Source organism: Meriones unguiculatus, chromosome 2 (genome assembly GCF_030254825.1).
Source record: "Meriones unguiculatus strain TT.TT164.6M chromosome 2, Bangor_MerUng_6.1, whole genome shotgun sequence".
Lineage (NCBI taxonomy): Eukaryota > Metazoa > Chordata > Mammalia > Rodentia > Muridae > Meriones > Meriones unguiculatus.
The window spans coordinates 83,842,814-83,868,271 of NC_083350.1; the positions used below are offsets into that span (position 1 = coordinate 83,842,814).

The following is a 25,458-nucleotide window of genomic DNA, read 5'->3' on the forward strand; positions in this document are numbered from 1 at the left end:
TTATTATTTCTATCCTACTATTTGTGTGTGTATGTGTGGGTGTGTGTACAAGCACACAGATGCTTCTATGTTTTGGAGGACCATGGCAATGTGTGTGGAAGTCAGAGATCAACATGAATGATTCAGTTCTCTCCTTGAATTATTGGGTCTTGGGGATCAGGCTTAGGTCATCAGGTTGGAGGCAGGCATTGTTACACACTGAGCCATCAATGTAGACATAGGTAACTGAAATAATTTGTTCAGAGTTTCACAGTCTCTATGTTTACAGCAGGATCAAGATTAGAACCAAGGTAAGGGTGACTGCCATGTAAGCCCAGTAACTGAATTTGATCCCCAGAAACATGTATAGGTAGGAAGAGAGACTGTATGCCATAAAGCTGCCCTCTGACCTCCACACACATGCCAGCGGAATATTCATACACTCTCATCATGCACACTCGTATAATGAAACGTTAAGGCCACCAGCTAGACTCCTACCTTAGAACAGTCAAATACTCAGCAGCTGGACCAGAGCTCAGCTTAACCAGCCATCTACCACTATACTATAACCAACAAATGAAACAGAAATTCATTCTTCCTCCAGCCCAAGCAAACTTGGGTTGCTATTTATCAACATCTCATCTTAAACAGGATAAAGCAACAGTTAGGAAAATGCTTCCAGTGAGAATGACTGATATCAAGCAGGACTAAATTTGTCCTATGAAAAAATATTTAATAGTTAATGTTTTAAGTACTCTATTAGATTTTGGATATTGGATTACAGTAGCAAATATGTTTGGATTTTTTTTTTTTACTTTTATCTGCATTTATTTTATGCTGAATTTATTATTCCCGTGCCATCAGCTTTTGTTTCTTCAGTTTCTTCTGAGATATTTTTTTCTTCTGTGCAACCTCCTCTTCTGGCTTTGGAACAATTTGTTCCTTCTCAGTGAGGATCATCTCAATGTGGCAGGGGGAGCTCATGTATGGGTTAATCCGGCCATGAGCTCTGTAAGTTTGACGGCGCATCTTAGGGGCCTTGTTCACCTGGATATGTTCAATGACTAGAGAATCTACATCTAAACCCTTAAGTTCAGCATTACTCTCTGCATTTTTAAGCATATGCAGCAAAAATTCAGCACTCTTTTTTGGCCACCGACCTTGAGTCCAGCCCCACTGTTTGGCCTGAACGCACCTCCTGACTCCACGGTTATACCGCCGGAATGGCACACACTGCTTCTTTAAAGTGACATCTTTCAGATACTTGGTGGCTTTTCGGATATGCATACCCTTGATGGCCTGGGCAGTTTCCCGGGTGTTCTTAAAGTGAACACGAAGATTTGAACCTCTTGATTTGCATGATTTCGTAGGATTTTCTGGATCAAGAGAGTAGCGAACCATCTTCAAGGATCACCCCTGGCCGCTTTCAGGAAGAGCATGTTTGGATTTTTAAAGTATACTTTTGTGCATGCAATGAAAGATTTACAATTAGAAATTCTTTACTTTTAGGAATTTTCCAGGTTACCACCATCCAGCAGTATTATCTTATCTGACATGTTAAATCTGATACAAAACTTCATATACTTCATACTTCAAAACTTCATAACTGCCTTTAGCAGATGCTGTAGATATTTGTTGCAAAATGTCATTGAAAAGACAGATTAAATATATTAGTTTAGTGCTCATGGTGATTTAAAGATTAGAATACATTAAATAAACTGTGTCAAAAATTATAAATAGACTAAAATGGGTAAAATTATCCTTCAATCGCTAGACAAGTCTTCCTGTTGTTACATTAATGAGCTCTGCACAGAGACGTGTAGAATGAAACCCTTTCATCAAATGCTGCACAGATGCTTTCACTGTTTGTTTTTCTTCAAAGTAAAACTTAATGAAACAGCTAATAAAAGCCAACTCTGCTCCTGATTCCTGAAAGAACAAGCCCTTGAAGTGCACTCACTGTTGATTCTCTTGCACTGGTTTGTGCTACTTTTCAGCATGTAAATTTTCCAGTAATAGAAAACAGTCGAAGCCATAAACCTCGTCTTCCAGTCTTGCAAACTGTCTTTCTTTCATAGTTAAGCAACTGCACAGTGGAGACACGCTTTGCACACATACTGAGAACATGGTCCCAGGTCATCATGCTCACCTCCTACTGGCTTCACAGTGACAGCATGTGTAAATGATCAAAACAAGAATAGGGGCTTTAACTGACCTTTAAAAAAAAAAAAAGAGCCATTTCCAGGGAGGGCATACATGAGGTTCCTGCCTGTAGACCTGATTACTCACCAAAACCTGAAAGTGTGTTAGACTGGTAAGCAGTGTGTACAAAAGGATCAACTGTGACGTGGAGGTCTGTGCATGGCACACGTGTGTGAATCCCAAGGACCCCTTCACTGGCCAGAGCACACTGCTCTAGGCCTCCCAGTTTCTTTCTGGAGAGGGTTCGACTCTGGCAACACGGTGGAGGCAGAAGCAGGCCGGGATGAGAGATTGTGTTTGGGCTGGAGATATGTGCACGGGAGCGGGAACAGAATTAAAGTTAGCGGCTAGAACTTTTATACAGTGTGACAAAGGGATTTCTGTATGTCACAGCTAATAAAAGTTGGGGCTTAGATCTTCTATGTTTTGGACTTTTAATTTCATTTTTTCTAGTAATTCATTTTTAGCATTTTTTTTCTACAAAAGTATGTCTATGACAGATTGGAAATAAAAATCTTGATCTTTCATCACAGATGGTTTGAAAAAGCATTCGGTTGAGGATAAGATTTGCAAATGCTGTTTACCTCCTTTTGCCCCAAAATATAACATTAGGTACCAAGCTTTGGATAAAGACCATCATTTAGAATCCTTCCATAATCACCCTAAGAAAACAGCCTGAGGACACAAATGTTTAAGGAACTAAAGATTAGACAACAGAACCTGAAATTCAGATATATTCTGTTTCCTGTTAAGGACAAGTCCACATATATTCCTGTGACCACAGGACGGAAGCTGATGCTAAAAATCCTCTATGAAAACTGGAAATCAAGGCAGGATCTGGGCAAATGGAGGCAGGCTGGAGTCAAATGAGACTCTAAGTGGGTGGAATTTTCCAGGGAAGAAAGAAAAGAATAGAGAATAGTGTGGTGCTGTGCATTTATTTACTCAGTGCTTCTTTTACGGTGGCATAGGTCAGGCCACCACAGGGCGTCTTGTAGGCCTTGACAACAAACGAGAGGTAGGAATGGGAGCTCATTTACTTCAGTTTCACACAGGAAATCTGAGCGCTCCTAAAAATCACAAGGTGTGCATCTTTGGTATGTGTTTTACTCATTGTAGATACCCAGACAAGCAATCAGAATATAAAGCTGAGATTGATGTGTTTTATAACCTTGGATCATAAAAATGTTCAACAGAGGTTTGGAGTTAGGTCATATAATTCACCTTGTTCCAGACACTGCCTCTATTAAGACTGCTTATGATGCATTTTGTAGCTACTTCTTGGATTTTGCCCAGGACGGTGAGGTTTGAAGTAAGCTGTCCTTGGGGAAAACATTAGAGAAGGAGCAGTCCTGAGCCCTGGTGGAGCTAGGATGAGATCTGACTTTTGAAGCACACACTGGTCACGGGAGGAATGAACAACTGCCGGGGGTGGGAAGGGGGAGTGATTAGATACGGCTTCCTAATTGCAGCATCGGTCACATTTAATTGGGCCATGAGCATTTTACAAGTACTAACGGCCTGGACTAGAGAGATGTCTCAGTGATTAAGAGTACTAGCTGCTCTTCTAAGGACCTCAGCTTGATTCCCAGCATCCACTTGGCAGTTCACAATCGTCTATAATCCAGGCCCAAGGGAGATGATACCGTCCTCTGGGGTGGCAGGCACACACCTGTGTGCAGGCATGCAAACAGGCAGAACATCCACATATATGATTGAAATAATTAACGGAGCAGGAGAGAGTGGTCCAGCAGTGAAGCGCACACAGTGCTCCTGCAGAGGACGCTGGTTCCGTTCCCAGCACCCCCATCAGGTGACTAACAGCCTCTGTCAGGCCAGCCCCAGGGGAGCTCTAATCTCTTCAGACATCACAGAGGTGGGTATGCCATGCACATACGCTTAACTTCAAAACTAAATCTTTTCAAGAAAGATATTGATGGTCAGAAATCATTAACCATGTTTTATGCACTCTTTTAGAAGTTTATAGCTGAGACATTCATGCATCACTTCAAAGACCTCTTGCATCAACTCCCCAAATCCATTTATTATTTGAACCAAAAGCCTGAAGTGACCATTGTATCCATCCTTTGAGTCATCCCAGGATGTCTAGCTACACATTTTGATAAACTTTCACTGGGCATGACTTCCCTTTGTTCCTGCATTGCTCCCTGGCTGGCACGGAGCATTGTGCACAGCACAGGCTGCTCAAAATGCATCCTCCTCCTCTACCTTCATGCTGCTAGTGCTAGGGCAGCACACTCCCAGACCTGTAAAAGTCATAAAATATCTACCCTTTGTGTAGATATTTTATGGCTTACTTTGTGTCTGGCTTATTTCACCTCACATAGCATCTTCAGGGTAAGTACTGCTGTACAAGAACACCCTTCCTTTCTTTAAAAATAGTTTATTTACTATTGTCTATGTGTGTGTGAGTGTAGGAGTACATTCCATAGCACGCGTGTGGAGGTCAGAGGACAACGGTCGGGAGTTGGTTCTTTCCCTCCATCATGTGCTCCGAGAACCTAAGGTTATCAGGTTTGTGTAGCAACTGCTTTTATTCCTAGATCGTATACTATAGCTGACTTAAAAGCTGTTACATAGACTGGATCTGAACTCACAGCTATCCCTCTGCTTCAGCCTGCTGAGTGCTGAAGTGTGTACTACCATGCCCAACTTCATATGCATTTTAGCACATATTTAGCGTATCATTTGGTTCTTCATCTGCTGATGAACACTTGGATTGCTTTCATCTTTATTTTTTAAGCAGACTCTTGATTTGTAGCTCAGCTGTCCTGGAACTACTATACATCTTAGGTTGTCCTTAAACACATGATCTGCTTCAGCCTCCTTCAAACATGCTGTTTGCTGAACACCGTGGAGAGCTGAAACACAATGGTATTTGTCTGTCTAAACATGGAAAAGACACAGTACTTTGTATATGTTGTCTGTTGGTGACGGAAATGGTGTGTAGCACATGATTATATAGACACGACGTTTGATTTACAATAGGGTTACACCCTGGTGAACTCACATCGAACTTCAAACACCCTAAGATGACGGCACACTAAATACACCACGCTAAGCAGCACAGCTCAGCCCCACATGCACCCCGTGTCACCTGTGGCTGAGTGGGGACTGTGGCGCTGCCACTACCAGCAAGAAAGTATCAAACCACAGACCCAGCCTGAGAAGAGACGGAAAATTAAAGTTCACAAGGCATTTCTCTGAATGTATGCAGCTTATTCACCCCTGCAAAGCTGAAAAACGATAAGTGAAACCACTGTAATTTAGGGGCCATCTGTATGTTTCTTCATTTCTACATTTCGTGATCAAGCTTAATTTATAAATTAGGCACAGTGAGAAATTTACAGAGATAACTCATAAAACAGAACTATAGCAGTATAGATTATTTGGCTATAGCATCACTTCTTCATGTATAAACTCATCATTTTTTGTGAGCAGAGGCAATTTTATGTAGTGAGCATTTTGGTTTCTCTAAATTATCCTATGTGAGTATGTTCTTGTTTTAATCCAGGTGTGGGGTGTGGGCTGCTTCACTTTGTCCACAGTAGTTAACTAGACTGTCTCACGCTTTAGGAGGGGTGTGATTTTTGCCAGCAGCAGATAGTTTGATTCTGGGGACGCTAAAGAGGATATAAATGGGAGAGCCATGAGGAGGGCCCTTGCTGGTAGATGCTGCTCCCCCGCTTATGCATTTGCTGTTGTTGGTTGGTTGGTTTGCTGTTGGTGGCTTGGTGGTTTGCTAGATTGTTGCACTTTTTTCTTTTTCCTTTCTTGTTTTTTTTTTCTTTTGTTTTTTTTTTGTTTGTTTGTTTGTTTGTTTTGTTTTTCAAGACAGGGTTTCTCTTTGTACCTTGGCTATCTTGGTCTTGCTTTATAGACCAGGCTGGCCTTGAACTCATAGAGATCCACCTGCCTCTGCCTCCCTGAGTGCTGGGATTATAGGCATACAGCACAGTGCCCAGCTTGGGCTGCTGGACATTCTGATTACAAAGACTGGACTTGCCCCTAGGAACCCGATGGCCCTAATCAGCACGAAGTAGTCTAAATAGGTGTACACCCCCTTTTCCTCTAAGATTCCTTCTTTCCTGCCTACTGTTGGAGTTTGGAAGAGATTAGGGTAGGATAAGGGTTGCAAGGGTGACAGATATAAGAACCCAATAAAGCAGCCCCAAAAGTACTCCTACAATCTTACGCCTTCATGCTGAAATAATGAGGCGGGCGACACAGTGTAGTTACTAGGACAGAAGCCAAGACAGCTACTGATCAATGATAAGGAGCAGCACACGTAACCTGGGTATGCCAGCCCACAACTGCTTTAACCGTGTCACACACCTAAGTGCGGTGGGGGGCGGGGGTTATGAAAATCTGTACACACAAAAATGTTTCTGCATCTGCAATGACAAAAATTAATTTGAAGCCCAGTGAGTCTGCGGCTTTCATGGGGCGCTCCGTGTTGCGCTGGGCGTGTTTGCTGCAGCCATCCTTCTGAACAGGGCGCACTCACGCTGGGCGCCGCACACAGTGCGGGGCCACACCACACTGCCGAGCCCCAACACAGACTCACTGCTATGATGCTTTTACTGCACATGCCAAGCTTTCTGCTCTTCTAGAAAGGGCATAAGTGCTTAACAAAGACTTTCAGTATCTTCCCACCGGTCCCTCAATTAGTGTATTTTGGGATAGTATTAAAAAAACAAAACAAAACACTTCTGTTTGAGTTGCTGACTTGAGTTTTATTTTCAAACACTATGAAATTTTAGAATGCAATTAGGACAGAATTTTCCAATTATTTCTGAATTTCCTAAATACACTCCTACCATCTTTTGTATGATGTATTTATGGAAAGCAGGGTTCTTGGCACTGATAATTATAAAACCAAAATACTAATCAACTATGATGGGATATACCTACAGAAACAGAAATCTTGACTGACATGCTTCCAGCTTGTACACGTTTACTTTAGTTGAGCAAACGCTCAGAGTCTGCTTGCTGTGCTGAGAAACAAAGCTGCAGAGAGGAGGACACAGAAACAAACCCTGTCCCTGCTGCCATGGAGCCCCATGGGAAACAAGCAGGTGAACCATCGCCACAGCCAGTGGAGGTGGCAGAGAGGACGTGCAGGCCATCGCTGAGAAACTGCAATGGTAGCCTCAGAGAAGACTACTCCAGTGTAAGCTCAGGAAATCCTGCAGCAGTTACAGGCAAAAGGCTCATCCACAAATCACAGAATGTGTCCACCAACATGTGAAAACATGCTCAAGTAAACAGAATTTAAGAAGACATGCAAATAACAATGCCACATAGCCTCAGGAGGCAGAACTTCAGTCTCTTCTATAAGACGTGACAGAACAGGTACAACCACCAGCCCAGGACGGGGACCCACCACAGGAAATACTGTGTGAAGCGCTACACTACAGCGTGAAAAACTGCTCAGAGTCCTCTCCTGAGCGCGCTGAGCTCCCTCAGTTGCTCGGTGTCCTCAGGTGATGAGAACAGCAACCTCATAGTCAAGGCACTCAGCCGAGCCATCCTAGTCAGGACATACTACTCGGCAGCACCAGGCTCCCTAAGAAATGAGAACGCTAAGCACGGCCCATCTTAAACTCACATGTGCGGGGAAGCCAAGGGACTCAAGTTCTCCACATATCATGGGTAGCAGGAAAGAGACACGGGAAAAACAAGAAAGGGCAGGGCAGGCTTGGCACCTGCCTGGGATCTGAATGTGTTCTCCAGTCCACAGCAGACCCATGGATAAGGTGAAAGCCTTGCTGGACATAGCAGGGCCTGCCTGTGAGCCCAGCCCGGAGTGTCCCCAAGAAAGGAGAAAGGAATCCTTAGCCTTACACATTTTAAATCACCTGTCCTCACTGGTAAGACGATCCATATTATAAAACAAGACATGCTATGGCATTAAATATTCCTTCATCCAACTACGTATGAGAATTTGTACTTGACTGTGTTCCCAAAATTGAGATTTGGTCACCTACAAACACTGGGCAAACTCTTTACCAACTGGCATTTCCCCAGCTGTTATGTAACAGTTTCCTCCTAGATTAAAGAATTTCATCCTGAGGGAAGCTCCTTACACAAGACCGTAAACTAGCTATAGGAAGTTCCTGAAACTGACCAGATTTACAAGGCCCCTGCTGAGTCTTTCTCAGAGGAAATAAAGCTGAGCAGCAAAGAACACTGTGAGGCCAGACCAGGAACCTAGGAAAGCAGACACCATCTGCCTGAAGAGGGTTAGAACGAGTGAGGTACCTGGAAAGGACACTCTCCAACCTGCTGTGCTCCAGGTTCCCAGCTTTGTGAGCTGTCATTCATACTGGGTGATAGCAATGAAGCTGTCTTTGAGTTATTTGTGCTCATGTAACTAACTCTTCAGTCATACTCTTGTAACTCCAATAAAACCCAATTGGACTTTGAGAGTACCCATACTTTGGTCTGTCAAGGGCTCCCTATCTAGGGTGAGTAGGCATGTATGTTGAGTCTCCCCAGGAAAAATCCTACCACGCAACACTAGCCTTAGGACCACTTACCTAAAAAAAAAAAAAAAAAAAAAAAATACCAAAAACAAAAAAACAAACTATAAAATGCTCAGTGGAGTGTTATAGCTAGTTCATCTGATAATCTTATAACTTAGTAAACTGACTTATTATACATGTGTGTATATTTACATATATATGTATATACACATACATACATAATAAACTGAAGTCTTTCTGCTTTGTTTAACAGACCCTGGGACTGTCATGCTCACTAGAGGACAATCTCCCTACAGAACGTTTGGAAAGCAGACTGTAGCCTGCCTAGTGAGTTGGATCACCACTACAACTAAATGTGAGTTCTTAGTTCTTAAACTGGCATAATTACTACCATTATTTAAACTTACATTTAAAAATCTGCAAGGTATTACAGCTTTCGTTTGGAAATTATCTAATTCACAAGTGATACAACTGGTATTTCTTGAACTGATTACTAAAGACTTATAAAAGCTCATAGCACAACACTCAGTAAATTGTGAATACAAAATCTTGTGCAAATGACTAGGATTCCAAAAGTATCACAAACCATAGCACACACTTCCAAGTACATTTTCCTCCTACTCTCCAAAGATTGTTTGTTTTAACCTAGTCTAGTCTCAAGAGATATAAGTACAATATACTTTATCACTATCAGTACCTTTTGAGCCAGAATATTTCATTAACTAACAGTGAATGATTAAACACATGTATCTATGTTCACAATCCCCAGAAAAGAGGATTCTCAGTAAGAGAAGACCTAAATCTAGAAAACCAGCTAGGATAAGAATTAAGCATTGCGAACTACTACATGCCTTTGCTGGAAATGGTGGTAGTTTAGTGTGCTATGTTCTTGGAAACAAGGCCGAGGCTGCCCTCAAAACTGTGGTCCTCCTGTCTCAGCCTCCAAAGTGTAGGCTGTATCACCCCAGCCAGCCCGTACATGGATTTACCAGTTACTCTTCAAGGCGCCGCTGTCCCTGAAAGCCCCTGGGAAGTCTCAGTCTACGGTCAGCGGCCACGAGCGTTTGCTCCGCGGCTGGGCGCCATGTACACAGTGTAGTGGATGCACTGAGAAAGGTCCCGAAATCCCACATCTTTAAACCCTTGGTCCCAGTTGCACGAGCTATCTGGGGAGACTGTGGAACCTGGCGCTGACAGTCTTCCATGTTGCTGGGGGCAGGCTTTAAGGGTGTACAGCCTAACCCGACTTCCTGCCTTCCTGCTCCTGTGCCCCGCCATGGTATCCCCATTATGAATTCTAGCCCTCTCGAACTGTAAGGTAACATAAACCCTTTCTTCCTTACATTACTTTTGGACATGGTATTTTATCACAGCTACAGAGAAGTAACTCACACTTTCAGGCATTGACATTTTAAGAGGGGAGTTAGTATTTCACTTTTGAAACGAAAAGAATTACTTCCAAAAGGTTAATGTATAAAGAATACGACTTTGAATGGGTTGTGCTCTGCAGTCATGTACCTGTAATCACAACTGTTTAGAAACTGAGGCAGAAGGATCGCTTGAGAGCCCATAGGTTGGGGACCAGCTTGGGCAACACAGCAAAACTCCAATTCAAAAGAAAAAAGAAATGGTTAGGCAAGCTGTGGAATAAGTAAGTTTGTTAATGTGTAATTTGAGGTTTATATTATGTATATATCAGGTATATATATTTTGGCAAATGGAAACAATTTTTTAAAGATTTACCTGATTTTTAATTATGTGTATGTATAGATATCTGTGGGGGTGGGCGTACATGCAGGGAGTCGGGAATGCCCACAGAGTCCGGAAGAGGGTTCAGAGCCCCTGGAGTCACAGACAGCTATGAGTCACCTGACCTCAGTATTACTCGACCCCTGATCCTGTGAAAGAATACCAAGCACTCCTAACCCGAGCCATCTCTCAAATCCCAAGAAAGTATTTTTAATCCTTTTTAATAATGTATTTCATAAGCAAAAGAACTGCAACCTCTTTACAAAAATACCCTATATATTCAAGATGCCAGCATATAACAGATCTACTTCAAATTCTCTTCCCACCTCATTTCCTCATAAAATTCTAGATCAAAATTTATAGAAATAAAAGACCAACCTTGAAGACACCATACAAAATGAAAGAAGCCAGTCATTAAAAGAAAAGCACCGCGTGATGCCTCCATGAGAGGCCTCCACCAAGCAGCCCCAGAGGGGCAGCAGTGAGATGGCGAGGAGGAGCAGCTTCAGGGGCGTGCTTGCACAGTAGTGCAAATGAGCGCAACACTCCTGAGAGAGTTAAACTAGCAACCCTCAAGTTACATGTATTTTACCACAGTTTTTAAAATAAATAAAATTTACAAATTTTCCATTTTTTTCCTTGGGACTCTTTGTTATATGCTTCCATTTATTTTACTATATGACAATAAATAAATCTGCAGAGTTTATTTGGGAAGCCTATCCTTTGAAGGCACGGAGGGAAAAAACAAAGCCAAGTTAATGAAGCTGAGACATATTACATCATTTCATATATACAACAGACGCTTTGAAACACCGTGTTCCTGGCTGTGAACTGATAATTGTGAGAGCCAGGTGATAGGCACATAGAAATTCATTACACGAACAGTCTCTCTAGTGTTGTAGGCTGGAATCTTTCATAATAAGACATTAAAAATAAAGATAGCTGTGCAAATAAATGAGGTACGAGACTCAGCAGGGCAGAGAGTGTGATGGGAGGGACCACGCGGCTCTGCGCTCAGGTCAGACTGACAGTGTGGAGCACTTCACAATCTACTCTAAAATAGGAACTTGGAGAGAGATAACAAAACGGTGAAGGATTTTTTTTAAAAAGCAATGCGTATTACTCAGAAACAAAGACGCCTATGAAAAATGAATTGAAAAGCAGTTTAAATTTATACTCCGTTAAATTTAAATTTTTTACTTACTTATCTTTTGAAGGAGTAAGTCTTTGTTTTTGTCGCTGTTGTATTGAGATATAATCCAAGCTGTTCTGGATCTCACTCTATAGGTCAGGCTAGCCTTGAACTCATAGCAATCTATCTACCTTTAACCTCCCAAATATTGATATAACACCATACCTCGCCATTACTTTCTTTTTCATTATATAAATTAAGAAACAACCTTTGTAATAACTAGTTCCTAAGTTATAATGGAGATAATGAAAATATTTCTGATGTGTTGCTAAGTGTCTTTTGAAATGTAATCAAGGAGGTTTGACTGAGCAGACAGTGATTAATGAAGGGGAAAGCTCCCTAGTTCTTCTTTAGGAATCACACAGCCACAAAGCCAGGCCTGGTGGTACGAGCCTCGAATCCCAGCACTTTGGATGTGGAGACAGAAGTCCAGGAGTTCAAGGCCATCTTCAGTTACAAAGCAAGTTTAAAGCCATATCAGATTACATGAAATTCTGCCTAAATAAATAAATAATAACAGAAAAACCAGCGAATATTAACTATATAAAATCTAACCTCAAGAAAGTTCAAGATTCTGTTTTCAATGTCTGGGTGTCCTGTGTCCACACTATAGTGGGAGAAAGAAATGTTGAAATGTGTGAGAAACTTTATCAACCTTATGTGAAAAACAGATTCATAGAACTATGATATTGACAGTAATAATAATAATAATCCCCAAGTTCAGGCCCTCAGAATCAACATAAAAACCTGGAAGCAGCAGCTCAGGCCATGGGAGGCTCCCGGCTGGCCAGCCAAGCAGCCAGCCGGGCTAGGAGGGCCACAGGCAGTGCACACTAGCCCTGACTCACGGGGCCATGCACATTCCTCTTCAAACGATGCACTTGGCAGCAAGGACTCTCCCATGGAGACAACGCACACACACACAGATGGAGGACTCTCCCATGTGTACATGCACACTCTACCGTGTGTACTATGCACACACACACACACAGAGGGCTCTCCCATGTGTACCATGCACACACACAGTGAGAGGACCCTTCCGTATGACCATGCACACACACACACACACACAGTGAGGACTATCCCATGTGTACATGCACACAAACAAACACGCACAGTGTGAAAACTATCCCATGTGTGCCACACACACATACATATAGTGAGAGGACTCTCCCATGTGTACCAGGCACACACACAGTGAAAGGACTCCCCCGTATGCACCATGCATAGACAGATACACAGTGAGAGAACTCTTCTGTATGAGCATGCACACACACGCACGCACACACCTCCAGACAATGTACCCAAACAATGTTAGCAACCTAGCATCTCCATGTGCACTGAGCTACACACACACCCCACTTAGACCTATGCAAGCAGTTTCTGTTCCCCAGAAAACCCACAAACACGCAGTCTCTAGTCAGTCGTACTTCAGACATACCGGGGAGAGGCCGGGGATAACCTGGCCTAGAATTGGCTGGGTGCACGCTCAGGGCGGAGAGCTGTACCCCTTGGTGAACTCTTAGGGAGAACCTTTTACTTACCATCTCAGGCTTATGCGTAACTGGGCATGTATATGACTAAAATTCAATGCCTTGTGAGCAGGGACACACTCAGGGAGCAAAGGTTCACAATCAAAACAGAGAAGCACACAAACTGTCCCTTAGCAGCCACACGCCTGTGGACCCCACTACAGGGCGCTTGAGGAGCCTCATCGCTTGTCCTGCTAACCCATACCACCATGAGGCTTTACATGAAAGCTTCTGTGTGAGCCTTTAGTACAACTCTCTGCATAGTGGGCTAAGAACCTGGAAACACCCAGCCCAGAACTTCAGCACCACTAATAAAACCAACAAAGCTGATGAGCTCCAAAACTAAAAAGAGACTGGTCTCAAAATTAGGATAAGGAGTGACTGAGAAACACACTGAACATCAACCTCTGGCCTGTTAAGACATACCACACCTGTGAGCGTGCGCACAACACACGCACAAATAAAACACATGTGAACAAACCACATATATAAGAAACACGATTAACAAATGAACACCTCTTGAAGGAAAGTTGGAGTGGGCTTTTTTTTGTTTTTGTTTTTGCCATGTAGAGGCCTTGTGCATGGCAGGCAGATATGATTTCCCCAAGCTATATCTCCAGCCTACTGTGAAATTTTCAAATGCATACAAGAGTTCATGAACGCACAAAAGTAGAGCTGAGATTCTTGGCACCTCTGACCAGAGAATGTTAGAGAATTTCTTATGTGAAATTGGGCTTTATGGACTGCAGTAAGAACACAGTATCCCTGAGTGAAGATGCTTGCCCACATGTTTTATGATTTGCCATAATAAACATCATTAACCATGGCTCACATAACGGCTTCTATCTTTTTTCTTAATACACAAAAGGACCTAACTCTGAAAACCACAAAGGCTAAAGACTGAACATTAAACATTACTGTGAAAATAGCGGTAAACTTATAGTTGAAACTCAACTGGAAAGAGACTTTAATTGAAGTGTGTTAGCTTAATATTACTGCCTCAAAACAACTTATAAAATCAGAGAAAAATGAACCCATAACTGAATCTGAGCGTACACTGTCTAAACTTGGGGCACTCTGCCCCCCCATCCACCCCTCCTTTGTGTACGTGCAACCACGAGCACACTGTCTGTCCATACAGACTTCATTCCTCTGCTGCTCCCACACCCCTTTTTTTGAGGCAGGGTCTCTCACTGTACCTGGAAATTCTCTGACAGTTGGAATCCTTTCATGATAGTTTGCTTTTAGTACTGACAAAAATTTATTTATTCTTCAAAATGGTCTTCTTTCTGTTTCTGGGAATTGAAAGAAGGAAGTGAATTGCAGAGTGGACAGTGAAGGTGCAGGAGAAACAGGAAGCCACACTGTGGCTACCCTGTTAAGCAGCTTCTACATTGTTCTGTGATAATACAGAGTTCCAAAGGCATACAAAGAAAAATAGGAACAAAGCAAAGATTTTCTATACAAGTGTTAACTCTGGTGGAATATGTTAAATAAGTTATGGATCAGGCGAGAAGCTGGGCAGCCCTGGAGCAGTGCAGGAGCAGCGCGGAGCCATCCACAGAGCAGACTGCACACGGAGCAGGGCAGGCTGAGTAAGCAGACAGCTTACACAGACATGGACACCAGAACTCCCATGCTGCCCACCCACAGCCCTCGTAGGATGCCTCACTACACTCAGAATGTTTTAAATCAGTTACTAACATTAAAAAACTCAGAAACTTCTAAATCCGGAGATTTTAGTTTTCTTAAAATATCAGCAGACGTGAACCCAGACAAGCTGGGCAGCACTCCCCCTCAACCTCCTTTTCCATACTGCTGCAAACCTGCACATCACCCCGTCTCCACAGACATCGGCGTTACATTCACTATGTTCAGGCTCTCTGAATTTTCGCTGGTGTTTTGTTTTGATATCGAAAGGCTTACCCACATGGGGAAATGCCCTTAATTAGGTATAGCTCCCTCTCTAAAGGATAGGGATCTTTCCTAACTCAGCAGCCAGAGGGATGGTAAACGTGAAATTAGACTTAGCCATACTGTTTCAGAGAATGACCAGCAACAAACTCAAATCTTAAAAACTGGATTCTTGGGGCTGGAGAGTTGGCTCAGCAGTTAAGAGCACTGACTGCTCATCCAAAGGACTCGGGTTCAATTCCCAGCACCCACATGGCAGCGCACAACTGTCTGTACCTTCAAGATCTGCCAACCCTCACACAGACATACATGCAGGCAAAACACAAGTACACATACAATGAAAATAAATAAGTTAAAAAAATAATGAAGGTTCCTTTAAAAAAAAAAACTGGATTCTTCAGACATGAGTTTACAATTACAATGAAGAAAAACTTCTGGAAGAAGCCAGCCCTCCTGAAGGCTCCCGGAACCCTAGTAGTGCCTCCTGTCACACACTGTGGCATACAAGCCCCACCTCCAACTGACTCTTAGGTCTCTGTGACACTGTGAACAGAGCTAGCAGCTCACAGAAGAGGGGAGATGGGGCAGAGGGGGGTTGGGTACAGCGGAACATGTCGGTGATTCTAGCACCTGGGAGGCAGAGGAGGCAGAAGTTCAACACCAGTCTCAGTTACATGATGAATAGAAAAGAAGCAGGGATGACGTAAGTCCCTGTCTCAAAAACACAACAAAGGAAAAGGAAAAGGGCAAAGGGACACTCCCAAGCATACCAACAGGGCTATGAGCCAAAAGGGACCTAAGTCCCAGATCTTCTTTTTTTTAAGATTTTATTTATTATGTGTACAGTGTTCTGCCTGCATGTACACCTACAGGCCAGAAGAGGGCACTAGATCTCATTTAGATGGTTATGAGCCGCCATGTGGTTGCTGGGAATTGAACTCAGGACCTTTGGAAAAGCAGCTCGTACTCTTGACCTCTGAGCCATCTCTCCAGTCCCCTAAGTCCCAGATCTTAAATTACGTTTTTCATTACTGGGATATTCCTGAAAGTTCCGGTTCTTTGAAAGCACCATAAAACTTAGTATATTTTAGACTTTTAACATGAATTTTAGCTTTCCAAACAACAGAGTGTGAAAATGGTTAGAAATGTGTTTAAAATAATTGTAATTCTGAAATTTCTAAGAATTTTCAGGAATACTGATTTCTTGTCCCTGGTTTTCAAAATGTAGCATGGAGGGTAGCTGAGAACACTGGGAATTTGCTTTTTCTCACTATGTGTTATAATTCTAAAATGTATTGTTGCTTAATAAAAGTACTTTTATAAAAGAGGATGAGTCAAAAACCTGTGCTTGAACTTCAGGCAGAACGGGGGAAGGTGGGAGGCAGGAAGGAGGGAGGGACTTAGACCCATTCAGTATCAGAACTACTAACATTACAGTCAAGCTAAAGACAAAAAGCTGTTGGGATTATTACTTTACATGCTCCTACTCACTCCTGAAACAATAGAGGAATATCACAAAGACGGCTGTAAGAACACAGCGAAGTTACTAGTTGTGAGATTAACATGCCAAAACAGTGATTCCTCAATATCACTCAGGGATAATATGAATGAAAAGTCAAACATAATTGTAAACAAAACTATAAAGTACCCAAGAATGACATTAATAAAAGGTACAAAAAAAGTCAGCCGTCCTGTACAGGCAACCAGCGAGGGACCCTCAGGGTTAAAGGTTTCTGACCATCACGGTGATTCACTCCTAAAACCCCGTTTAAGGGGACCAGGTGGAAGCAGTGCTGTGAATTCAAGGCTGTGAGTGTGGGAGTCAGGCTGCGAGACCAAGCGACACCCTGATACGAGAACACCCACGAGGGCCCAAAAGCCGCCAGTCAGAGCCGGGTTCAGGGAAATGACCCTCAAAGTACCCACGGCTTCCTCCTAGTGACATTGCAGGCCACGTCCAGACCCGCATCTCCCTGCTCAGTTCTAAACCATGGAAGCCAGGTCCAGATGTTCAGGTTTCTCGTGATGCACACGGGAAGCTGAACCAGGATGCAGACGTGAGAGCCCGCTGCTTACATGAAAGGTCAGGTGGGGAAAACCTGTTCTCTTAAAAGACTTCAGGCAACTCTCAAAAAAGCTTTTAGCCTAGAATGTCACCAATTGCATGTATGGAAAATAAAAGAGTATGTAAGACTTTTACATTATTTTGGAATAGAATCAAAAGGAAAAACGTTTAGTAATATCTTCACATTATTAAGAAATTCCCAAATACCACAGCCCTTAACAGCTCAGACGCCGTGAGCGTTGGCCTTTGACATGATTTCTGGGTAACCATTACTCTCTACAGCAGCAGTTCTCAACCTTCCTAATGCTGCAGCCTTTAACACCGTTCCTCATGTTGTGCTGAACCCCAAACATAAAATAATTTTGTTGCTACTTCATACCTGTAATTTCGCTACTGCTGCTAATCGTAATATAAACACCTGATGGGCAGGCTATCTGACAGGCGACCTCGAAAGAGACCAAGACCTGCAGGTTGAGAACTGCTGCTCTAGACAAAAATAGTGTCCTAAGGAAATATGGTGGGACAAGCCTGGAATCCTGGTACCTGGGAGCTACAGGCAGAACAGAGGCTGTTCAATATCGTCTTTGACAACATATAAAATTCTTGTCAACCCCTATCTCAAAACCGAGAGAGAAAGAAAACATTTATAACATAAACAAGTGGTTTGACACACCAGAGAAACATCTGCTTACATAGCAACAATTAATATTGTAAGGGACTTTACCTATAAATTCATGAAGGCCACCTGAGGACTTTTCTAGATAATAGTTCATTAGACAAATAATTATGAGTATATATAGGCAGAATAACAAAATGGACATATCTTAAAGAATGCTTTAAATTTATGCTTTTTGTTACATCAATCCCACTTTTACACACTGCCATCACTTACTGAGGTTTTGTACAACACAATAAATAACCCTCCACTGCCAGGGGACACAGAAGCCCCGCAGTGGGGGTGTGGCGACCATGCCTGCGAACTGTCAGAGGAGACACAGGGGACAGGCTGCTGTGAGTCTAGAGGCAGCCACGCTAGCAAGGCCCCATCTCAGAAGAACAGAAATAAAGGAATGCTTCTTTGCGCCCTCACCTTGGCTGCTCTCCACTCCCAACCGTCACCTATGTGTTGTGAATGTCGGATGAACTCTGCACAGTAATGTTGGAAACTCTTTTCTCCAAAGAACTCATCTTCCATGTTAAATGAGAACTGCAATAAAATAAACAAACAAACAGAAAGACATCAGTACCAGCTCCCTCCTAAGCTGCTCAGGGTTGGGTCATTCATAAGATCTTTCTTTCTCTTTCCATATTCTTACCCTGTCCTCATTTGTTTTTAGATAAAATGAAAACCTAAAAGCCTGTACTTAGAGTATTTGTCTACGGAGTCTTCTTTGTCTAATTTTTAGTTGCTTAAGAGGGATTCCTGTCTAGTTTTCTTTTTGAATTACTGGGCACTGATCCCAGGGCTTCATACATGCACCTAACAAATTAACAGATCATTCAACCAAACACTCTGGGCTGTTTGTTTGTTTGTTTGTTTGTTCTTAAAATGACAAGGGTGATGTTGAATGTAGTATAACCCACACTTTTAGTTTTATCTAATTCTAAGACAATGCTTTCAAATATGCTCCTTGGGACATTTCTGTTTCCTGCCTCAGCTCTCACACTGACTGTTGCAGTGATTCATGGAAGCCAGCTGCCCTTCACACTTTATTAGAAGGGTCAACTCTCCAGCAAATGCTGCTGCAAAGCTTGAAATTGCTTTCCAAGGTATAAAGTTAATTAATTACCACTATATCAAACTCACAAATGGAACATACTAAGAAATACTCATATTTGTTGTAGAAAGCTGTTCAAAATAGAAAATACTGTTTACAGAAAGAATTTCAGCACATAAGAAAAATGCAAGATCATACAGTTAAGGCCCCTCAGTGAAAGAAGTTAGTCGTAACAAATGCTCTTTCTCATTAGCTACGAGCATCAAGATGACTGCTTGTTATAACAGCCACTGTAGTGCCGGTCACTTCACATCCACTTAATCCTCTCACAGGCCACAGGCGTGTTGTTTCCATTCCTTAGATGAAAAATCAGAAGGAATCTGTTCACCAACACCAATAAAAAGGGATTCAGGGTCATGACCAGTCTATTATTCATGCTGATTCCCAAACCACTATGCAGACTATTCAAATTTAGCATAACCTAGAGAAGAATGTGTCTATTCACCCACCAATAAAAACTGAATGCATATTAAATAGCCTTTGTGCATATAAAAGAGTTAAACATGAAAAACGCAGACACTTTGCCTTGTCCATGTTCTAAGGAAGGGAGACCAACAACAGAAATAACTTGAACAGAAACTGCCTCACCCAACCTCACAGCCATCCTGGCTGCGGCAAATTGACTCACTCTGCAGCATGATGACCATAAAGCACTCTGGTCCTGAGAGACGACTGTGTGCTCACAAAGCACACTCTTATGTCATAACTAGGGAATTTAATTAAGCAAACCAATAAAATGCAAGAGACAGCTGTAACTTCTGTGACCGCACATCTTGCAAATGCTTCAATGGCGGCCAGGTAAAGCTATGTCTCCATATGAAAATCAAACTGCTATTGAGCAAAGGAAGGACAGTGGAAATGAAAGCACTGGCATGCTGGGAAAACATACACATCCAGGATTCTGGACTCAATCAGCTGTATAGTGGCTTGAGATATCCCTTAATCAAAACTAAAAACCAGGATGCTGTGTCTTGGTTCAGGTTAAGCAAGAATAAACTAAGAGTAGGGCTGTACCTCTAACTCTGGCACTTAAGAAATGGAAGCAAGACGTTCAAGAGTTCAGGGTCACCCTCTGCATCACAGAGAAGCCAAAGCTAGCCTGGGCTACATCAGACTCTAGCTTTTAAAATAAGGAGAGGGCATGAACAATCAATTTCAATCAAGTACCTTCAAAAATGAATGCTTGAGCCATACATTCAATTTTTTAAAATACATTTCTACATTTTAATTTATTTTTTGTACTACACACCTTTTTTTTTTTTCCTTTTTTATGAAACAGTCTTCCTGTATAGTCCAGGCTAGCTATAAAGTGAAACTCACTGTGTAGACCAGGCTAGCCTGGAGCTCATGGCTCTCCTGCCTGCTTCCCAAGTGCTATGACTATAGGCACACACAGTCACGCCTGGCTCTTAGCAGTGAAACACACTCCAGGTTTTTTGTTTGTTTGCCTGCCTGCCTGTCTGTCTGTCTGCTTTTGAAGATAGGGTTTCACTATGTAACCCTGGCCTGGAGCTCCCGGTACAGCTCTGGCTAGACTCAAACTCGTAGCAGTATGATCCTCCTGCCTCTGCCTTCTAAATCCTAGGGTAACAGGCAAACACACGCCATCCCACCAGTCTGCCCATATTCTTAATACGGCTTTCAGATGCACATGAAACTTCACATGCTAAATTTTATGTATATGCAGCTATCCATAGTCCTCCTGGGAATGACTTCTAATTCCCTACAGGTGTTTCTAAGGTCCTATCAAAACATCAAGAACTTCTGTGCACAAGGCCAGGAGCAAGGCTGAAAGTTGTAAGGTATCTACAGAGGAAGAGGAACCAACAAAGGCCTAGAGAATAAGGAGACAGCCTTCGGAGACCCTAGTAAGGTCAAAGTCAATGAGCCAGGAACAAGGCTTTGCAGGAAGCACAGCATACCCAGGACCTACCAATGTTAAAAGTTAGGAGTGACCCACTGAGAAAAGAATCAAAAACCTCTACAGAACATGACAGTGAGGCAGTCATTGTCACTGCATCAATGACAGATGCAATAATGGACTGCAGCCACACAGAAAAGCAAGCTGTGCTGGACTAAGGAGAAAACTGCCGACTAAGTCTTCAACATGGTGAGTGAGCTTCAAAGCAGTATTTACGACGGCACACAGGCTTAAGGGAGGACATATTTAAACTGAGCACAGGAGGCTGGTAAAAGAGAGCCCATCCACACTACAGAAAGCAACTGGGAAACAAAACACTGAGCTCTCTTGACAGGATGTTCTTACCAGAGCCACCGGATGGTTAGACTCCCTTGCGACTGGAGGAGGCATTTAAGGAAAACTGCAGAACTCAAGGAGTCTTTAGGAGTTTCCGTTTTAAGGAAGAGGAGTCCCAGGATACTCTGATGCAAGCAGATGTGTAATTGTTAGGGAGAGCACCTAAGAAAGTGCCAATGGGAGTCCTGCTGAGAGACAGGAGGCAGCACTAAAGATAACAGTGAAGTGACACCCAGCCAGCCTGGAGAGCCTGGGTTTGAGGAAGAGACTGCAGGTCCACAGGGAGGAGTCTAGCAAGCACTCTGAGCTGAGTCTCAGGAGGGAAGACTCTGGGAGTTAACGACCCTGTGTCAGCACCACATGGACGGCAGAAGAGTCTGTCTCAACACTTAGAAAAGCCTACAGAACCAGAACACTGAAAAGGAACTGTCATAAAGACATACAGTCCTGACATACAGCAAGAGAGAACAAATCGCCACAAACAGAATTTAATTCATGAAGAACATATACTTATGCCATGCCCAGTGGTTTATCTCTTTAATCCCAGCACTCAAGAGACAGAGGCAGGCCTATCACTGTCAGTCTGAGGTCAGCATAGTGTATGTACACAGTGAGTTCTAAGCCAGCGGGGCTACACAGTGTGACCCAGTCTCAAAGAAAAAAAAAATATATATATATATAGGTTTTAAAAACATGGAAAACACATGAAAATAGATTATATACTTAGGAGCTTTAAAATCCCAAGGCAACTCTTAGTAACAAAAGAACAAGTAAAAAAGCTCCATCCCCTAAGCCCTCCAGGTACTTGAGATTTACTGAACTATTAAAAATGCTAGTTGAAACATAAAATTCCATTCAATAGGCATGCTTTATCTAATTAACATCAGTGTGCTACTAGCAAGATGACTGAACATCAAAACACTAATTAATATTGGGTTGTATACTTTTAAAATTATCTAAGGACTGAGCTTTGCTGAAGGATGATATATACTATAATGCAAACACAGCTTGATTACCAAATTGGAAAGTATTCCATATTAAAAAGGTATTAATCTCACTCAAATCCTCACGATGCCATAATGAAATACCACTGAATAACCATTTCTTTGCTCAAGGAAGAATATCTCAACTTATTAAAAAATAAAAACATAATGAAATCAACATTTTTAGTCACACTTTCAAGCCTAGATTCTCGCTCTTCTTCTGCCATGTTCACTGTCTCGTAGAAGCAGAAATCATAGTCTAAGAACTTCCTATAGGAGATGCCTGAAAATGTGGCCAAAATGAAATAATTATAACCGTGGCTCATTGGCCAATAGCAGCAACAATCATCCCATTTGCCTGGGTTAAGCAAAGCAGCTTGGAGAAGCATCAAAAGGAAGGAGGGAGGCAGTTCAGTCTTGGGGACCTGGTGGGCCAGTCTCCCTCCCTGCCTTTGGGGAATGTACACCACCAGCCAAAGCTTAAACCAGAGGCAATGTGTTCTTGGATTGGAGCTGGTATTTTTGGTAACATCTCCAGCAGGAAGAAACAGGAAGCATTTCACTATTCTCCATTCTCTATTCCCTTCAGGGAGACATACTAAGTCGCCGTTCTTCTGTTGTTTTTCACCCTGTAACGTGATGCACTGGACACTGATATAGAGCCAGCAGTGGAGAGCTTTAGGGACAGCGTGGCCTTCTGACTGGCATACAGTCTCGCCATCATCTTCCCCAAACCTTGAATTTATAAGCTGCAAGTGAAACAAAAACATTCCCCAGGTTACAGGCACAAGAGGAAATACCTGCGAAGCCTCTCCTGAACCCAGGAGAGAAGCCTCCTTCCTAAGGCAGTCATGCCCGTCCCCCGGCTCTCCAACCTGCTACTGAGAGGACACGCCCTCCTGGACATCTGCTGGTAGGGACGGAGATGAAGGGCCATTTGCTTACTCAGTCAGCAACAGCAACCGACACAAGTCCCTATCTGTCAGCCACTAACAGCGATGTCAACGGGAGGCCAACCAGAAGCTCCTGCAGAAGAAAAGCTGAGGAGGTTGACAAAGTGACGGAACTCCAGCACCCAAAGAAAGCAAGAAAGACATGTCTTCTAAAATTAACTAATTAACTAATTAATAGAAATAAAATTATAAAGTTGAAAAGAAAAAGCCTTTTTCTATAATGGCTGAAAAACCTGAAACCTAAAAAAAAATTATCTACTCTATGTTACTAACTTAAAAAAAGAAAACAACATATCTAAATCCAAGATATAAAAACAGGAAAAAATGTTTACAATTAAAAAGTAAACTGGGACGCAGGTACGGCAGTAAACACCTCTACTTCATGCAATGGGGAAGCTGAAAATGGAGGAAGATGGGCGGACTAAGGCCAGCCTGAGCTTATACAGATAACATGTACCAGGCCACCCTATGTCGCTAGCCCCAATCTGAGAATCAGAAAAGAAAAAACAGAGAGAGAGAGAGAGAGAGAGAGTGGTCAGGAAGAAAATTCAAATACAAAGAACCAGAAACTTAAATTCTACACTATAGATAAGAAAGAGAAGTTTACAAGTTTGGGTGGGGGAATAAAATTAGTATCTTAGCATATACTCCTGAAATATTTCCCCAAAACACAGAAAAAAAAAAGAAGGTTAAAATGAAAATAATCCCAATTGATTAACAGGCATGACAAAGAACACAAATATAAACTACAGACGACTAACAGTTAGTTGCCTAGTTAGTGACAAGATTTCCTATATCCCAGGATGGCCTTGTGCTGCTGAACCAAGGATGGTCCTCTTTCTCCTTCTATCTCCCAAGAGCTGGGATTACAGAATCGTGCTACCACACCTGGATCTTACCATGTAGGTCAGGCTAGATCAGAACTCAATTGGATCCCGAGTTAACCTCAAAGTCATAATTTTCCTGTGTCAGACCTCCAGTGCTAGAATTAGAGGCATGTACTAACACTTTGGAAAGAACTGATATTTCTGGTTGAAAATAATATGCCAATCTAAATCAAATTCTCTTCTTGCCTGTGCATAATGGGACTCATGTACAAATTCTAGTCAGGGCATATGTCATCAGCCTAAAACTAAGAAGTAATGGAGTATTATTTGGGTAAAAATATCTAACAAAGGCACTAAAAGATGAACATCCTATGTTTAAGAAGCTACAAACTCAGTGCCAATTTGAATACAGATGGCATAATATGAATCTTTAAAATATACTGTCAAATGCCACTGTGTTTGAGGGAAGAAAAAAGTAAATGGCAGAAAACTTTTGTGATGAAAGAGTCCCTTCATAAAAAAAAAAAAATTTTTTTGCAAACTCTGTCCAGAGACTAAGCACCTTCCTATTTCCACAAACATCTTGTTCATTTTTAGCTCATGTATCATATCCTAGAAGTTAATTCTGTGGTTCCTCATGAAAAAAAAAAAAATCAAAATTTCCCTAAGAACATGATGGAAGACTCCAAAACAGGGAGTTTTGAAAACATGAATTTAATTCTTCAAGAACTGAAATTTGAAATTTGAACATGACCAGGTGGAAACAAAGTCATTCCAATAAGGGAGCACAGTTCTTACAAAGACAGTCTAAAAAGAGCACAAGGTAGATATACATACATACATACATACACACATACACATGGAAATGGAGGGATCGAGGGAAGGAGTAGAGATTAAGTCGAGCCCCGGGATAGTGTTTAGGGCTATGGTGTAAGGTATGTGAAACACGCAGAACCACACTAGGTCGTCACAGTTTGTTATTAAAAAGAACAATCGGAGTTTGCTATTGTCTTTCACTGCTGAAGGACCAAGTATATAAACCTCCTACAATGTAGAGCTCTGTACTATCGCAGCAGAGGGCTGGAGAGGCGGCTCAGCAGCTAACAGGACTTGCTGCTCTCACAGAGGACCTGTAACTAGTATCAGGGAATCCCTCCCTCTTCTGGTCTCCATGGTACCCACCCTCAATGGCATTCACAAAAACACACGAATGCACATAAGACATATTTTCTCTAATGTAATGCTGGTAGAGGGTTGGGGTCATCCCCAGGAATAAGAGTACTGGAGTCAATCCCTCTATCAAAAACAACAACAACAACAAAATCTACACAACAACAAAAAGCATACCATCAGGAGAAGCTGGAAGATATAGCAATACACACCTGAGTCATGAGAATCAGGAGTTCAAGATCAACCTCAGCTGCATAGTGAGTCCCAGTTCCAGACAAGCGTGTGCTACATGACACTCTGCCTCAGCCATCATCATCATCATACAGTAGAGCCTCCCACACAATGTGG

General features: G+C 42.3%; 2 protein-coding genes across 9 annotated transcripts in view; both read right to left on the reverse strand.

Moving 5' to 3' along the window:
- Nucleotides 1-25,458, reverse strand: part of Atg10 (autophagy related 10) — a 255,376-nt gene that overhangs the window by 226,231 nt on the left and 3,687 nt on the right. For 7 of the 8 annotated variants that reach the window (XR_009589939.1, XR_009589938.1, XR_002475960.2 and 4 more), the window contains one exon: nt 18,233-18,349. Coding sequence is in view for 3 of the 8 variants with exons in the window: in XM_021627362.2 (XP_021483037.1) it covers nt 18,233-18,337 (105 nt within the window). In the remaining 5 variants the exon portion in view is untranslated. Of the gene's footprint in view, nt 1-14,362; nt 14,459-18,232; nt 18,350-25,458 lie in introns of those variants that run through there. The other variant, XM_060377751.1, reaches the window with a different exon arrangement.
- On the reverse strand, nt 781-1,432 carry LOC110540635 (large ribosomal subunit protein uL22-like). The gene has a single exon (XM_060377750.1). The coding sequence runs from the start codon at nt 1,378-1,380 to the stop codon at nt 826-828; it is 555 nt and encodes a 184-aa protein (XP_060233733.1). The 5' UTR covers nt 1,381-1,432; the 3' UTR covers nt 781-825.